Below are 18,756 nucleotides of genomic sequence, written 5' to 3' on the forward strand. Positions count from 1 at the left end.
AATGAATCAGGGGGTCTACGCACTAAAAAAAAAGAAAAACTGAAATACACAAGAACCCAAGTCATGAACATCGAATAACATGGTGCTAATGAGATCAAATTGTGCTAGAAAGTTTATCTCACTTCCGTCAAATTGGATTTGTCCAAAGTCAGTCATTCTACACTAACGCAATACTAAATATAATCCTTTCTCCCCCAGATGATTAAACAATATTAATTTTGAAGTGGTTACAAATTGCCTCCTAATTTATCAGGTCATTGTATATAAAGAAGGCCAAACAACCTAATTTGCGTAGGACTTATTTAACAAAAAGTTATTTCACTTGAAAACACATTTAAATGGAGGGGAACACACACATCAATCAAATGCAGTTATCCATGGAGTTACATAAACTCTATATAGCTCCAAGAACTTTACATTATAGAGGAGTAATAAAAGAAAATCAGCGCCATCAGAACTTTTGAAGAATAGAAAAATGTTGGAGAAATGTCAAAAACATACACTGATTTTAAGTAATGGAATGCTCTTTTCAACTTCTCTTATCAAACTATTTTGCAAACATCTTTGATGTATATTCATTCATTTTATTCGATGTACTGTATAATACTGACAAGAGTTATGGTGTTGACATGGTTATAGTCTATTTTGTCCTAACAACACTGTTTTTAATGTTATTGACAATTAGGCTTTTCTAGGGTTCCCTAAGAGCAGGGAATATAGCTAACCTATTTTCCACACGTAAAAACTTGGTGAAAAATTCAAGATTCAAAGTGTTTATTGCCATGTGCACAGTCTGGAAACGTGTTTCCCTGTACAATGACATTCTCATGTTGCCATCCGAAAATGAGACGCAGTAAAATATTTTCATGAAAACAAGCTGCCATTAAACATTTAAAAGTTCCCAAATTCCCACAATGAGAATCGCATTGCTGTTGAAAAGGATTATATTTTTGTGTGGGTCTTATTAACATTTGGATGCAGCAATAGATTGGAGGATTTTAGTAAAATGTTGAATTTCTATGAAGAAAAAACATAATTAAAAAACACATAATAATAATAATAATAATAATAATGATAGAACATGTAAAATATATATTGTGTTTGTCAGATGGTTGACTTACGGAAAAATCTCAAGTGCAGATAGGAACTCTGAGTGATATATTTTGACCACTGGGTGTCGCTGAAAATTTAATGGGATATCTCGGATTACCAAAGAACTAAAAGCGTGTTACAGGTGCAGTAACGTCGCATTCCCTGATTGGTTGTCAGTGCCGGGGTCAAAGGGTAACACGCATGCTCAGATGTCATTTCAAGGTTAGCATATTGAAATCTGTCAGATCAGCGGTGCGATACTTTACAGTGAGTCCCCTTAAAATACATCATACCGTGTCGAAGTCGGCGATAAAGATACAAGTACACTTTTTTTTGCTGTTTTACAATTTGGATTGCTACTTTTCCACTTTGGATTATTACCAAACTTCAAAGTATGACGAGCAGTTCAAAACGGAAAGAAGAAAGTCATCTGCTGAATGGGGGTGTAAAACAGTCCACATGGAGCAAAGCCTTCAACAGTAATGCCATTTGGGAAGAGAAGGTCAGTCATTTTGCCTTCTAGATTTTTCCCCTTGTTTTTGTCGTCGTTTTAAATTTTGCCCAATTAATTTGCACACCGTTTAGTTTTTGTTTTATGTTACTAAAAATGGACAGTTGTTGGGAGCTAGCTTGAGATAAATCTGGGTTGTTGGAGAAGGAGCAGAGCAGATTCGCTGGTAGTTTTATCATATCGTCGAAAAATTTGCGACATTTAAAATCTACTGTGTTGTTATTACTGTCTGTTATGCAGGTGATTGGTTTAAGCCAATGTTGCTGCATACCGGGGCTAATAAAACTACAGGGATCTATAGACATTGTTCATTTATGTCTAAGCTTTATGTTAGTATACCATTGATTGCAAATACTGTGGAAATGCGTGCAAACCTCGAGTTCAAGATAATGGCTGGTTTTGTTCAGCTGACAATTCAAGCTAGAACATGATTGGGTGTTAGTAGTAGTAGTAGTAGTCGTAGTTGTAGTAGTAGAAGTACCAGTACCAGTAGTACCAGTGAAAGGGAAAGAATCCTCACATACTTGCACAGATTGCCCCTGTAGTCAAGTATTTTATAAGAACTCCACTGTGGACAGTGGTGTAAAATGGCTATCAAATAATCACCCCTGTCTCGGTGGTGTGTTGTGTTTCTCTTTGTAAAGCCCAAATCAGCCCAAGCCAGTTGTTACTGTAGCACCAAACTATAAAACAATCACCCAATTAAACACAAAAGATGGTATCTGAAATGGTGAAATAGTGTAATTTTTTTTTTTTTTTTGACAGAACTGTTATGCTGGTGTTACAAAGGAATTTCCACTATGGAGATCAATAAAGTTTATTTTATCTGTCTGAAACAATATATTGATCTATAGTAGTTGATGCAAATGTAAAACATCAGTCTGATGCCTGCTTATATGTTGAAATCCCTATAACAAGTCTGTCTCTGTAGTGTTTTACTTACTGAATCAAATATGATCCCATACATATTTTTTCCAATATGATTTGCGTTTTAGTTGAGCTTAAAGACTTAATGTAAATTATGTATGACTCATTTATCATGGCTTGTCTTTATTTCATCTTCAGGATGAGTTTTTAGATGTGATTTATTGGCTCCGGCAAATAATTGCAGTCATCCTTGGAGTGATATGGGGCATCGCGCCGTTAAAAGGATTTCTGGGAATAGCCATGTAAGTATTCTGTGTAGCCACTACTCCTGACATTACTGTAAGCTTTCATGGCTTCTTTGATCTGATTTCAGTATCACTAAAACCTAACTTTGTCTCGTTACCTCATTAGATTCTGCATCATCAATGCTGGCGTCCTGTATGTGTACTTCAGCAGCTTTCAGCAGATTGATGAGGAAGAATATGGTGGGACGTGGGAGCTCACCAAAGAAGGCTTCATGACCTCTTTTGCTCTGTTTCTGGTGAGGATACAAATTCTTTTTCAAGCACGTATTCTGAAAAGGATGATTAAGCCAGTAAACCCTTTTTTTTTCTATGTGATGGTATGTTTACGTTTTTTTTTTTTTTTTTTTAAGAAAGACTACCTTGTTTAAAGCCTTTCCATTTCTATTCAAGCAGAAATGTGATAATCTTGCGCATGTTTGCTCATGAACAAATGAGGTACTGCCAAAAAATTCATCATAACCCCATGAATACATGATTCATTATATGAATACTGTTATTTTGATAAAACTAAACTCAAATTTAGTTTGTTTCCTTTTATTTCTCAGCCATCATCTGTGGGTTAAGCAAGCAAAATGATGTTATGTTGCTGTTCTGTTTCTTCCCAGGTGGTGTGGATAATCTTTTACACAGCTCTACATTTTGACTGAGAAGAATCTATAGGACACTAATACGAACATTTTTGTTGAAGTCAATTGTCAAGACACAGGAACTCCATGGCTTGAGGGGTGCTGATGCTCCTACAGTACATACAATATGACTCTTCAGTGTGCAGTGCATCTACAAGAGCACCTTGATGAACATGTTCAAATGCATTTCCTTTTTAAAGTCGGTCCCTCCGTTACTCTCCCTGTGTTGTATTTCCCTTCCTCCTGTTCCTGACGTCATCTCTGACGAAATACTAAAGGATCTGGAATACTAGCAGTTTAGCTTTTATAGGTTAAGTTCTGCTTATGTAAGATCAGCACATTCACAGGAAACAGAAAAAATGCTTCTCTTAGCCAGCCTATCCTCTGTTATAGTAGACAGGTTTTAGATGAGAGTTCACCCTTCACCGTTGCTCATAAGCTAGTCTTGTAGGATACGAGTTGTGGTAAAAATGAACATCTCAATATAGTCAATTGGGTGCTGCTCATAAGAGTGATATTTTTAATCTCAGGGCAGACCAATTGGATGCATTTAATGAGTAAGTAATGTTGTGACTTCATTGGTAAAGTCCACCACACCCCTCGCAGTTCTGTTGCATTTTTATTATTGCAATTGGTCTTAAACATCTGAGCACCGCAAATTAACACGACACTTTGTCAAATTCATTAGAAGTTATAATGTCACAAGCAACTGTATGTGTCAGTGGATTTAAGGGATGACTTTAGCAAGTGACTCAGAACCTCCTGTGTTTTTCCACTGTTTGATAAAAGCATTTGAATAAATGTCAGTTCTCAACCCCCGTAGGCAAAATGAAGAGCAATGAATCATGATGAGCCCTATACACTAATTTGCTTATTATATCATGAAACAAATGCTGGCGGTTCAATGCGCATATCAGTCCATATCAGAGCCAAGTGCGCGTCTGTGTCTGGACTATCCATGTGCCGTAATCAAGGGCAGGAACTCGGCGTTAAACTATCCATCCATCCATCCGAAACCCTCAAAGCAAAAGTGACGGAACCATTTTTACTATTTTCAGATGCAAATGTTCAGATTTAAGCTAAACCTGGTCTGTGCACTGCCATGACTTGATGTTCGTATATGTAGATGTGTCTTTCAGAGAATTTCTTTTTCCCCCCTCATCGGTAGCTCTCAGATCAAGGTCTTACATATTGTTTTGAAATTAATTTAAGCTTTGTAAATTCTGTACAATGTCCCTTTTGTCAAATCCACATTGTATTACACAGATTTATTTGTACTTATGTTATATCATGTATGATGTAACATTTCTCAGTATTTTATAGTTGAGAACTTTTAAAAACAGTACTTGCAAAGTTATTGTAATGATAATGCTTTAGTAGATTTGCAGCTGGTGTTTGAAAGGATTGTATTTTCTGATCAAATCTTTTGGGAGTCATTAAACATTGGCTTTATATAGCTTCCATTTTCAAGAGATGACACATGTGCTTGTGTTTGTTTATGTGAGTAATTTTAGGGTAAGTATAATACTATGCGCCCTCAGATCTGCACATAAAAGCTTTGCGAAAAAAAAACAGGAGAAAGGAGGACACATTGGATGGATTATTATGTTTAAGGCAGCAATTTGTCTGACAACAGTTAATATGGCTCGCGTTGCCTTGTGTAATACAATGTGCCATTTGTTCCCAATTTTTCTGTCAGTGACACAGAAAGCTGCATTATGAAAACACTATTAACTTTTCAAGTTGTCATCCATTATCACTTTTTGCTGTTTAAATGTACTTATCCCATAATCTTTAATATGTCCTTTTTTTCCCTTCACAATAAAATCATCTCCAAATTTCTAGTGGTCTTGAAATCAGCTTGACTGAGTCATGCTGATTTCCAAGCCTAGCAGATTATAGTCCTATCGATTTAAAAACAAAAGCACTTGCGGTAGGAAAAATAAAGCATTTTAATATATGTTTAAAAAGTATTGTGCTGAAAATTCTACTCACCAAACCTTTCCGTTATAGTTTTAAAACCTTACTGAGGCTTCAAAGTGCAAAGAAAAATGTCTTATGCCCTAGATGCAGTCAGGATCTGCTGGCTAACTTGTCAAAAGTAAAGTTATTCAGTGTGATGCAAACTTTATAAGACTTCCTTTATTCTCAGCTTTTCAACGCACTAACTGGCCACGAATTATATTCAGTGTTTCTTGAATTTTAGTTTAGTATGAGGCTGGGGAGATGTATTGACAAATACTGAACATGTCTCAAAATGCCATCTCAAATAAACTGAAAAAAACAAGAAATGGCTTTGCCAGCGACAGAAATTTACATCTTTAAATTCGAAAACGCTAAGTATCTGATCTCTGGCATTCCAGCCTCAAGCAGATCCTCAATTTATATTAATATGGTCTCTATTTTTTTTCTTATTTGACTTTCTTAACTGCAGGGGTTCGAGTGTTAAGCTCTACTTAGGCTTGCAATCACTTGCGTGTGACTCTCTTACCCTTCGCTCAAACAACATTGTTTACATCTCTGCGATATATTTCCCCAAATCACTCAACTTGAACACAATGCGGTCATTGATAAAGTCCACGCATGTCAGCCCGCAGCCAGAGCCACGGCTCTGACGTCACTCACACGGGAGGGGGCGGGGGAGGAGGGTGACGTCACTGACACCGTGACGTAGAACCAAGATGGCGGTTCCCCACTCCACGATGAGATTCTGGAAGCCGGGTAAGTAAGAGTCTAAATAAGTGTGAATGGGGTGCGAAGTATAGAAATAGCTTTTTTTTTTGGTGAATTACTGTACTGCCGTCGAGGCACGCCGGGCCTTCCCCGCTCGGCTCCAGCCTGAAACGGCGGCTGCGTTCCACCCGCAGCACGGCTAGCTCTGCGGAACCCGAGGAACCTGGCAAAATAGACCACAGGGCACCGAGAACGACAGCTATGTTACTGTTCCGTGTCCAAATGCAATGTGCTCATTTCCCCTCCATCTTCTGGCTGGGCAAAAATATAACACCATTTATGATCACATCCTGCGCCTTAACTCCCCCCTCTCCGCTTCCTCAAGGGTCGGAGGCGCCGGGCATCTCCGAGGAGCGGGACTTAAACTCGGAGACCACCGGCTCTCCCATCATCTTCAACCCGCACATCGCCCTCTCTATAGAGAAACAGAGACAGAAACTACCCGTTTTCAAGGTTCTCCCCTCTCGCACACACTTTTGAACTCCTGTGAATGTCATATTGTTTTGGTGCGTTCTGCCCTTTTCCCTGATGTTCACTTTCAACTGTCCTGTCTGTTGTTGTCGTCTATGCAGCACAGAAATAACATCCTGTATTTGGTGGAAAGCTTCCAGACTGTCATCATAGTTGGTGAAACGGGATGTGGGAAGACAACACAGATACCTCAGGTTGGTGGGACATTTGAAGCTACCACATTGCTGCAGTGGACACTTGCATACTGCACTTGCATGTGGTTTGACATGACCTTGTCTTGATTTTAAGTGGCTTCATTTAGCAGGATTTTTGAATGGCTGGTGCTTAATTTTATGTCAAGTCTGCAGTTTTTGTTATATCGCGCCGCGGTCTCGTATCTCTCCTCAGTACCTGCTGGAAGCCGGCTGGGCAGCCGAGGGGAAGGTGATTGGAGTGACACAGCCTCGCCGCGTGGCTGCTATCTCTGTAAGAGCTCCGCTGTTCCCGTCAGCACTGCCAAAGCCAATTCACTTCAGGAGAATCTATTCAAACTCAAGGACATGCGTGACTTAAGCTCTATGATTAACTCTCCTTCCCGGGCGATAGGTAGCAGGCCGTGTTGCAGAGGAGCGAGGAGCCCTGCTGGGACATGAAGTGGGCTACACCATTAGATTCGATGACTGCTCTGATCCTCACGCCACAAGGATCAAGGTATTCCAAACCATATGCAAACAGCCTTGAAAACCTTTCCCATGCGAAGATCCTTTCAGTGCCTCACCATGCCCGCGTGTTCAGTTTCTCACAGATGGCATGTTGATTCGAGAAATGATGGCTGATCCGCTGCTGAAAAAATACAGGTAACCGACTCTGGACTCGGCTAATTTTGGCCTCTAACTGAAACCGCAGCTGTAATCATTTGTCTTCCACAGTGTGTTGGTGTTAGATGAAGCACACGAGAGAACTCTTTACACAGATATAGCCATCGGTCTTTTAAAAAAGGTGAGGGCCACAGACTAATCGAGTGCACCGGAGGTGAACCTCCATCAGCTACGACTTGATTTCTCAATGCATTCCTTCATTTAAATAGATTCAGAGGAAGCGGCGAGACCTGCGGCTGATAGTGGCCTCTGCCACGCTGGATGCCAAGGTGACTGCATCATTAAGATGAGATGAGCAGATATGTCTGAGCTGTTAGCAAAGGGAAACAAAGATAAAGGGAGAAGTCCATGTCAGGTGGGATCACAATGTCCTGACAGCTCAGATGTACTGATGAAAGAAAGACATATTTAGGCCACAACTGTGCTCAGCATTCGCCGTCAGCTGAAACGCCGTATCGGACATCTACCGCAAATCTTTCATCGACACTTGCAAATAATGACTTACCTACGCTGGAGTTTTCGCACTTTTTAAGGACGGCAAAAGTATTTCCAATTTGCAGGGAAACATTACCAAGTGTTAAAAAGTGATCCTCCCTTAATCTAAGCACACATACAATATATCGAACTTTATTCCCCAAGCTGTTTTTGATCAACTCGTACAACCACTTTTCATGTAAATGCTGCAATTTCTAACTGTAAAAATCCACATTTGAAGAGATTCCATGACTTCTTCAACCTGAATGAAACTGGCGACCCCAACAAAGACACATGTGGAATTCTGACAGTTGAGGGTCGGACCTTCCCGGTGGATGTCTTCTACACCATCAGGTACTTCCCAGACATCCAACTTTTCTGAAGATGTGGTCTGGGTTTAACGCTGATCTGCTCTGGTTTATAATCAGTCCCGTCCCGGACTACATAAAGGCCACGGTGGAGACGGTGATGAAGATTCACGAGACGGAGGATGATGGAGACGTCTTGGCTTTCCTCACTGGGCAGGTCAGTAACCATAATCTTAACACTGTCCAACCTTTCACAAAATTATTTCCTTTAGAGACAAATGTTACCATATATTTCAGTATGAAAGCATATATCTAGTTTTGTCTCGGTCAAATGTTTTTGAATCTTACAAATGTCCACTTCAGGAAGAGGTGGAGAAAGTGGTATCCCTTCTGCAGGACCAGGCAAGGTCCTTGTCCCGACATGGCATCAAGAAGCACTTGAGAATTTTGCCCATGTTTTCTGGTCTACCTTATGCGGAGCAGATGAAGGTCTTTGAACGGCCGCCCTCCTCCGTTCGCAAGGTAAACATTACACATGTTTAGGATTATTATGGAAGACAAAACTCCATTTTGATCATGGTAATGAAACCAGATTTCATTCTGAATACAGTGCTTAACATTTATTTAGAAACACTCTCCTGTGTACAGAAACATCTACCGCTACTCTCTACATAAAAAAAAACCCAAAACAATTATATGTTTCAGTATTTATGCTATTTAATCTCTTTCATCTTTTTACCTCAGTACCAGTAAATTGTATCTGCGTGCACTTTACTGTTTAATGTGCACTTCATTATTATTTTGTTAATTCCGGGCCAATGTGGGATAGTGAGAAATGTAATTTCTCCTCAGTCTGGTACAGGTGGAGAAATTGACAATAAAGCTGACTTTGACTTAATACACACACACACAGCAATACAGATGTATTCACTAAATGCAGGGAATAGTGAAAATGACTACAATACATTGGTGATTGGTTGCTATGTCTGACCTCTAGCGAACTGTTTTGTGTTCCTCCAGGTGGTGGTGGCCACAAACATAGCAGAGACGTCCATCACTATAAACGGAATCGCGTTTGTCATTGACTGCGCCTTTGTGAAACTGCGAGCTTATAATCCTCGCACCGCTATCGAGTCACTGGTGGTTACCCCGATTTCGAAGGCTTCAGCCAGCCAGAGGGCTGGAAGAGCCGGACGCAACCGACCTGGGAAATGTTTCCGCTTGTATACAGGTGTGTATGAGTTTGCAGGAATTAAAAGTGTGGAAGATTTTATTCTGTGAGGAATTCTGCACTCCTAACACTTCTCAATGTATGTTGTCCTCCTCCTCCCCCTCCAGCACTGCCCATTTTGTTACCCTTTATTGTTCTCTTTGTGTAATTCGTTATTCCTCTTTTGTTTTCATCAGAGGAGGACTTCGAGAAATTGCCTCCCTCCACTGTGCCAGAGATGCAGCGTACCAATTTGGCCCCTGTCATCCTGCAGCTCAAAGCTTTAGGCATTGACAATGTTCTGCGGTTCAGCTTTCTCTCTGTAAGTGGCTCGCTTTGCATACACAGTGTACTGCGATGCGTTTTCAGCCACTGTGAAAGAAGCCGTACTTTACATTTTAATCAGGAAGAATGCCCTGTGGCCTCTGGGAGAATTGCATGGAAACCATAAAACTAATGCAGTAATTTTTTATTTGTCTTTGAATGACTCGTGCAACCAGATTCTGGCCACCACTTTCTTCTCTTAGAGTAAATATTTTCATTGTTGAAGCAAACATGTATTTAAATGTTTTCTTTTTTCAGCCTCCCCCAGCTCAGACCATGGTTCAGGCTCTGGAACTGCTTTATGCTCTGGGAGGTAAAGAACGGAAAATGTCTTGCCGGTCAAGTTTTCCACATCAGCGGTGGTAATCCATAGGCTCAGATATTCTTGCACATGACACTTTATATGCCTGCTGTCAGGTCTGGACCATTATGGCCGCTTGACCGATCCCATGGGTGTGCGGATGGCGGAGTTTCCGCTTAGTCCTATGTTCGCCAAGATGCTCCTAGAGTCCGGAAACTTTGGCTGCTCCAAAGAAATTGTCACCATAGCAGCAATGATGCAGATTCAGAATATATTTGTGATGCCGTCCAATCAGAAGAAGCCCGCTGTGAGTGAGAATAAGCTTTAAAGACAAGCATGTTGAATATTTACCAGAAATGTTTTGTCAGCGTAATAATGATCCTGCTGCTTTCTTTTTTTCTTTCTTTGGCTATCTCACCCCTGCAGGCTCGAGAGCACAGAAAATTTGCAGTTGCCGAGGGAGATCACCTCACCATGCTGAATGTGTATGAGGCATTCATTAAGGTATGGTCTAAAGGTTGGATCTGTATGTGTATATAGCCTATTAACTGTTCTCTTACACGCCTCCTTCGGGGGCTTTTGAACTCAGCAAAACCCAGGCAGGTTTACACTTATGACCACTTTTAAATCTGTCCTTCTCTTATCTGCAGCACCAGAAGAGCTCCCAATGGTGTCAGGAGCATTTTCTTAATTACAAGGGTCTCCAGCGTGCCGTCACAGTGCGCGAGCAACTCCGACGTCTCATGAACAAATTCAAAGTGCCATGGGCTTCCAGTGAAGGTAAGTAGATACATGGGCTGGATATAATAAATTGTAGATGAGCGCTTACTTGGTTACCTCTTATATTTTCTTATTGACAATGTGGCTGTAAATGCGCCCCGACATGTCGAAACTTAATTCCAGCTCAACATATGGTGATTGAGGTTGTCAACAATTATTTGACATGTTTGTTTATTTTATTCTCAGGTGATCCTGACATAATATTGAAGTGCATTGTATCTGGATTTTTTGCTAATGCCGCCCGTATTCACCACTCTGGTTCTTACCGGTGAGCGTTCTCTCACTCTCTCACTCTCCTTTTCAGTGAAGAGACTTTTCCTGGTATCATAGTCTTTTGAATGACATTTCACACGCTTTCAATTTTATTGGTCTTCCAGGACTTTAAGAGATGATCGTGAGCTTCACATCCACCCCAACTCTGTGCTGTATGGAGAGAAACCGCCAAAATGGTTAGTATATTTTCTGTGCACATTATGCCTTTGCAGCAAGACAAATACGTTGCCTTGGACGATAAATACCTATCTTTAATAGACTCATTATAAATCTTCAATCAGAGCATCATTGGACGCATTATTTTTTTTAAATGAGTCCGTTTGTGTGTTTCTACCACTGTCTTTACATTAGAGAACTACTGGAATACACATTTTCAAATGTTGTCATCACACATCATCCGAATCGTTTTGTGCAATTTCTAAATCACACATACAATCTTGTCATTTAATGAAACAGCAGCATTTTTACACTGCTGTTAGGTTTCACAATTGCTTATTGTGATTCTTGAATGAATTAAAAATGTAGTTTTTCCTTTTCCAAATTCCTGTATCATTACAGATGTTAAGACCCATCTCATATCAAAAGTGTCTTAGTATATTTTACTTTACGCAAATGTATTTGATAAATAATTATATGTACAAAAAAATATTTCAGCTGGAATAATTATTATTGTTGATTATTTATTTATTTATTTATTCATTCATTCATTCATTATTATTATTATTATTTATATTTCTGGAATTTATTACTGTCTATTTTCTGATATTTCAGCAGACCACTAAAAACACGTTTTCCCCTTTTGAAAATGTCACTGACATCTCCTTTCCAGGGTTGTGTTCAATGAAGTTGTGCAAACATCAAAATATTACATGCGCGACGTGACGGCGGTGGAGTCCTCCTGGCTGGTGGAGTTGGCCCCCCACTTTTACAAACAGGCTAAAGTAGGTTAAAGAAAGAACTTTATCACTGCAGCGTTTCTATGTAAATATATACACACACACACACACACACATATATATATGTATGTATATATATACATACATATATATATATGTGTGTGTGTGTGTGTATAGATATATGTGCATATAAAATATAATATAATTTCAACACAAAAAACAACTTCCTCCTACTTTCGTTCTTCCAACTTTGAAGTAGCAAATGGGATTATGATTGTCTCCAAAGTATTCCTGATTCTGCAAAATCCACCTCGCGCATTAGAGCATTAAAGCTGAGCTCGAGTTTTCCCCTTTTCAGCCGATGAATGGACGGCGGCCTTAAAAGCCTTTTTCAAAGTGGGGTACTAACACGCATCCTGAGTGATCTGAAGTACAGGTGTGGAAACACCCTGGAAGCACCGAGACACGCTTTCTAGCTAATCCCACCATTTCCTCGGTTAAAGTAGAAAGTGGCAAAAGGCTCTTACAGATAATTGCATCGGATATCAAGGATACCATGTTTATGAGGTATTTACTTGATATTGAATGAGTAGATAAATTTGGTGTGATTCCATTTTGTTTTTTAATTGTCTTATAATTCTTTTTTTTTGAAAGACCAGACAGCATGGTGCTCAATCCCACTCACAAGTTTAATCAAGAAAGTTCCTGCCTAAATAGAATTAACACGGTGGTGATCTGTCGTTTCACTCAATCCACTGCAGAAAAGTAAATTCATGTTTTTTATTTTGACAGTGCTTGAATACACAGTGCTCCGGGGTTTATACTGATAAATGTGCTATTTAAACTAACTGCTATATACATACCCAAATGAATGGAGCGAATTTTACTGGAATCATGAAACTGGAGAGATTTTAAATGTCATCATTAAACACTTGTTGAGAGAAAGGTCAATTTGTGATTATATCACACACAGGACACGTCTGTAGATTCAGATCAAGAGAAAAAACAAACACCAAACTCTGGGGGTTGGATAAAGGGCAGTTTTTTCAGATTTGTTGATATTTTCTGCAGCCCTGGGAGTGTATTGCTTTGGCACCTTAAAGCCTGCAATGTAATCTAACTTCAAACTGTCCCTTTTCTCTTTCAGCATGGCTCGCTGGCCAGCAAGAGATCCCGGGTCCTCTAAGTCTCTTCAGCTCACCACTGCTTTCACTTAGGAAGAAAAAGAAAGAAACCCCCCCCTTCGACTGACCACTGCGCCCCTCTCATGGTCATTGTACATAAAGATGTAATATATATTTATTGTCCCCGTCCACCTGCACAGCCAATCCACACTGTGGCCACGGTAGATCGAGATATAGTGATATATTTTTAGTGCGGCTCTTATCATGCGACTTGCTTCGTTTCACAGCGTCTTGCTTTCTCGGCAGCGATAATGCCCATTTGAGTGACTGGTGAGAAATGAGAGATGGTTTCATTTAAGTGTCAGGTGGTCACGTAGTGAATTTTTTCTTGTACATAGTAGCAGGTTCAGGTTCAGGGAACGGATACAGGCCTGATTTACCTGGTTATAGACGTCATTATTTTTTTAACTGCTGAATTTCTTTTTTTATTTCCTATTGTAAGACGATGGACTGTGAGGACTTGTCATTTTGAGAGAATTCTAAGTTTTTCTTAATTCATTTGCGCGCCCCCCACTACCCTCAAACCTGGGTGCCTTCATGTTTATTAATTTGAAAACTTGACCATCAGTTTATTTTGATTTCTTACAAAAAATCTGCGCCTTTATACAGAGTATTATGGTTCACATTTGGGAATTTGCAGCACTTTATATTCAGTCAACTTTCATTCAATGACAATACTGTGAAAAGACTGATTTACCTTTGGGATTCTCTATGAGCTACAGTCTACATCATGTATAGTGGCCTTTATACCGCTCTGTGCCAATTTACTTTCATCAGCCTATTTCACATTTCCAGATGGAATATGTGCGTACGCATAAATAAAAAGCTGTGAAATCAAAATTGAAAAAAAAAAAAAAGAAAAAAAAGTGCCATCTGTTCCTGTGAAAACACAGTGCATTCAGACCCGCACCCACAGCCTCAAAGTAACCGACTCATTTGTTTGGCCATTTTCCGTTTGTTGATGATTCTGTTCACTCTTACATTTTCAAGTCTTTTGTAAAATCTGTAAAATACTTAATTGTAGTTTTTATTTATTTTCTGTTATGTATTAGCTTCGCCCACCTCCCCTCTCCCCCCATTTCTTCTGCATTTCTGTTTTTTACCAGAGGTGTTTGACCCTGAAAGTGTCAATGAGCAGTATATTAAAGATCTGATCACTTAATGAGTCAATGTGAAGCCAGGAAATGTTAATGTAGCCAAATTTTACTCATGCTTGCATGTCTTTTTTTTCCCCCTTTGTAAAACTTTTTCTTTGGGTTACTACTGTAGACTCAGTGAAATTAATCAAATTACAGAATAGTACATCATACAATAGCAATGCGAACCAGATCAAATTAGATGGATCTATATGTGATGTATCCTTGCATGTTTAATGCTACTCTTAGTAGATCTATACAATTAAGACTACCTTGTCGGCATACCGCAACGAAAATCATTTGCAAATCAACTCGTAATTCACATTTGTTCTTGTATTCTCAACGTGTATGCTGCTTAAGCAGTGCTTTGTAGACCTTTGCAGTTGCTCACCTCTGAGATTAAACAAATGTCACCTGCCATGTCTTTCTCACATCTTCCAATAAAACTTAAGTGTCATTCAAACTTTTGTGTGCTGTTTACAAACTATGTTGATACTGCATTTCCCCCCACTACACATGAGAATCGGCCACTAGGTGGCGCTGTTGTACCACAGACTGCCCGGCCCTCAGACTGACACGAACACGCATTCGTTCATATATAACTGACAGTTGACAGTTATACCTGACACTTCCCCTTAAAGTAAGTTAAGGCCTGTGCTTTTGCCTGTTTAGCTTTGAATAGGCCTCTTTTAATATATCTACAGGCCTACAAATAAAGAAATAAAGATGAATTATGGAAACCAAGTCACATTATTAATAGACATGAGGCAGATGCTGCATTTCACCATCCACATTCACGTTATCAATTCACTTTGTGGACCCATGAAAATATATATTGGCGAAATTACAATAGCTTTTACACTTACGCCGAGTACAGATGGGGGCTGGAGAGGGAGGGTTGGGGCTAAGTTACCGGCGAGGCTCTAGACAACATTTTGCGGGGAAGCCCTGCTTCTACTTGCATGCTCATCTGGGACACCTTTCCAAAAGTAAGTCTCACACACAATAAATCATACTTTCATTTTTTTGTCTTCTCTCCCCCAAATACAATGTGCTAATTTAAATTACACTTGCTTTATGGAGGCATCTAATCGACTCCACGGTTAATTTTGACGCTGAACTTTGTATTACATAAAGAATTGATAACCGAATGAAACTGGGCATCCACAGTCTGGTTTGCAGTGAGCTGCAGTACCGCCTTCGGCCACGAGGGGCAGCATCAGGAGCGTTGACGCTGGCGAATGTTGCATGCAGGTAGGACGACAATTTCTCTGCAAAATGTGTTTTAAATGACTTAATCGGTTAAAACTGGTGACATCCGGTGAAAAGTGGAAAACATCCCCCCCTTTAATCACTCCCTTATTCGAACAAGGCTTTGAATCTTGCTTTAAATACCACAGAGTAATCTTGAATTTCCCTTCTTGACATATTTCCCACTTCCAAACTCTTTATTGTTCAAATAATATTGTCACTTAAAGGTGAACTTGTTATGACCGACAGCTCTCACACACGCGTTTGAAGCCAAATCTTTGCTAATTCACTTGATCCCAAAGCATTTTGTGAGCCTGAAAGTTTGTTTAGAGAAGACATGCCTCTTGTAAGTTGCTCAATACCCTCAATAAATCAGAACAGGAAGAGATCTGCTGCTCCTGTAGAAGAAACAAAAACTTTCTTGCGTCAGTGAAGAAATTTTGAGGAAATTCAGACTCACGTCACCTTTTGGCATTTTGGTCATTCAAACGGTTTACTCCTGGGTATTTTAAGGCTTAATTTATCTCAGCCGCAATCAAACCATTTGGTTCAACGCATAGTTTTTTTTTTTTGCCAGATATCTGCTGATACCAGAGGCGGAGAAATAGCTGACAAAAAGGAAACTGCTCAGAATGAATTTATGGCCATATCAATAAAGCAAAGACTAATGTTGGAAATTGGTAGCTTGCCATAAACTGATTTGCAAATGGAGGGTAACATTCATACAGGAAGATTGCTTTCCGTTACCGTGACATCCGCAAAAGTCTCCATCCCAAGGAAGTACAAGGCCGCTGTCAGCTCAGCTGGCGCGTCAGGGCCTGTCACGTTAAGGACTATTAAAAATGTTTTTTTTTTTTTTTTTGTATTTCACCGTCGATAATTGGATGTTTGTTTGTCGTCCTTCTCGTGCCGAATAGGGCCAAAGTCAAACTTTAAGGAGCCGCGTTGCACACAGCTATTCACATTGTGTAGTTTAACATTATGTTGAAATATGACTTCTTGTAAGACAGCACTATAATTTGTACATGACGGGATAGTTAGCAATATTGGAACTAATACACTTGTTGGCTTCTGCATTCACGTTACATGTAACCTCTGTCGTATTCCTGCGGAGCCGCTCATGGGACCGTTTTCATCAGTTGGCATTTTTTGCCTATACTTGGTAGTCAAAGTGGAAAGTGAAGAAAGACATTTGGATTCGACGGAGTTCTGCGGCTGGAACGAAACCACAGTCGCTGCTGTTATGTGGCTCGTATCCCAACCAGAAGGCCACTAGGTGCCTTTGAGCTAGACATTTGCACTCGGCTGAACTACCACGGACTGCATTAGTGTCATGAATTTGGAAAAACTGAATAGGATTCAGCAATGATGAATTCCTTGAACTTTTATTTTCCTGCTTTATGGGGAAGACTGTCTCTCTTCTGCCATTAGAAAAGAATAATAGCTTGAGATCAGTGATGTGAATATTGAACATACACCACAGTCTTCCATTTGATGTTTACTGATCTCCAGGCCCATTTGTCTTTCTCTTAGGAGAGGCACTTCATGTACACACACATACACACACACACACCTTGATATCACTCTGTGGTAGCTTTATACCCCTTGAAATATCCAAGCATTAAAAAAAACAGGACTAGAAATGAGATGTGAGGGTCCATGGCACCACTGAATACTTTAAAATACTGCAAAGCAAGAGTGCAGGGACAGTAGGTGACACCTTTCATCAGGCGGTATACGCGCACCTCCTATGAAATCACAATAATATGCGTGTGTGGTTTGTGCATGACATTATTCTCTGGCAACATGCGCTTGGCAGGATGTATATGCCATGTTTTATTTTCATGTCAGCGCTGCAAATGTTGTCATATGCGCTGTGACATGGGATGAAGTCGGGGATTTAGAGTTGGGAGTGTTGAGAAAACAAGCCCCGGAAGTGTCATTAGAGCTGCTTTGACTGTCTCGCTCCAAACCTAAAAGGGAAAATAAATGTACGTAACGACCAGAACGCGGCGTATTTAATCCTCTAATGTCAGTTAATGGGACCAGTAATGTAAAACATGATCAGTGTTCCCCCTGTGTTCAAAAAATATTTTCCTTTCTTCATTTTCTACCCAATTAAATTCAGTGATTAGACGTTAGACTGCTGTACAGTTTGCGGATCCAATTTATTTGTGATATTTAGTGCGTTCGTCCGCCTTGCTAATAGTGTGTACATGTTTAAAAACCCTGCGACGGGGATGTGAGGGGTGACAAATTGAATTGATTTATGTGAAAAGAACAAATATGGAGATAGAAGTTGACAGTGATGACAGTTTTACTGCCCCAGATATACAACTATGGGTATCTGTTGCCTCTGTTAGCAGCCGCACTTCCCATTAGTGGCGTCGCAAAAATCCTTCAATCTTTTGTCCTTGTGGTCATTCGCCTTTATGAATCACCCAAACAGCAGTGATTCAACCCCGTCCCACATGAAATTACAATTGCACGGAGATTGAAATCACAAAATGACCCACAAAGCGCTCTCCGGTTCAATGCCGTTTGCCATATGATGCAGATATGGATAAAACATTTACGCTATCGGGCGCCACGGCGGCGGAGCGGTTAGCGCTTCACACCAAGAAGGTCCCTGGTTGGATTCCGACCTTTCAGTGTGGAGTCTCCACGCTCTCCGGTTTCCTCCTACAGTACAAAAAACACGCAGGAGGTTCCTCGCAGAGCCGAAATTGCCCAGACGAGTGAACGCTTGCATGTTTCTGTATGACGTGTGAATGAATGAATAAGTGAACGGTTGCACGTCCCTGTTATCGACTGGCTGCCGGTCAGAAAAGCTACATCACCCCTGCGACTGAGTGCAGGATAAGCGGTATAGATGATGAATGAATGAATGAATTTATGCCATCTTAAATTTAGTGGGCGCAACCGTTACATTTAATTGAATATACTTGTATCTTTGAATATGAACAGAAGTGTTTCTGCGATCGATCGATCGCTTGTTACTCACTGCATCACGATGCTTCGCTAAGGACGCGGTGACGGAGCTAATGCGTCTCGGGCCTCCTTCGTCTGGACGTCCGATGGGATCGTCTTTGCACGAGGAGCCGAAGGGAGACGAGAATCGGGCGAGGGAGACGCCGAACCTCTGCGCTTTCAACTG

At 40.3% G+C, this 18,756-nt stretch overlaps 2 protein-coding genes across 2 annotated transcripts; both read left to right on the plus strand.

Annotated features, from left to right (window-relative positions):
* Window positions 1–1,311: 1,311 nt before the first annotated feature.
* Window positions 1,312–4,881, plus strand: rab5if (RAB5 interacting factor). Its single transcript, XM_086141781.1, has 4 exons — window positions 1,312–1,594; window positions 2,669–2,772; window positions 2,882–3,011; window positions 3,381–4,881. The coding sequence occupies exons 1-4, from the start codon at window positions 1,487–1,489 to the stop codon at window positions 3,420–3,422; spliced, it is 384 nt and encodes a 127-aa protein (XP_085997907.1). The 5' UTR covers window positions 1,312–1,486; the 3' UTR covers window positions 3,423–4,881.
* Window positions 4,882–6,080: 1,199 nt separating this feature from the next.
* dhx35 (DEAH-box helicase 35) lies at window positions 6,081–14,794 on the plus strand. Its single transcript, XM_086141135.1, has 21 exons — window positions 6,081–6,122; window positions 6,460–6,587; window positions 6,707–6,799; window positions 6,993–7,070; window positions 7,191–7,295; window positions 7,380–7,441; window positions 7,514–7,583; window positions 7,672–7,731; window positions 8,178–8,290; window positions 8,365–8,461; window positions 8,608–8,766; window positions 9,265–9,475; window positions 9,652–9,776; window positions 10,037–10,091; window positions 10,196–10,386; window positions 10,506–10,583; window positions 10,730–10,859; window positions 11,046–11,127; window positions 11,237–11,308; window positions 11,962–12,073; window positions 13,176–14,794. The coding sequence occupies exons 1-21, from the start codon at window positions 6,083–6,085 to the stop codon at window positions 13,212–13,214; spliced, it is 2,100 nt and encodes a 699-aa protein (XP_085997261.1). The 5' UTR covers window positions 6,081–6,082; the 3' UTR covers window positions 13,215–14,794.
* The last annotated feature ends 3,962 nt before the right edge of the window (window positions 14,795–18,756 follow it).

Source organism: Fistularia commersonii, chromosome 34, assembly GCF_037954325.1.
Source record: "Fistularia commersonii isolate RoL2024-O1a breed Wild chromosome 34, RoL_Fcom_v1.0, whole genome shotgun sequence".
In the NCBI taxonomy this organism is placed as follows: domain Eukaryota; kingdom Metazoa; phylum Chordata; class Actinopteri; order Syngnathiformes; family Fistulariidae; genus Fistularia; species Fistularia commersonii.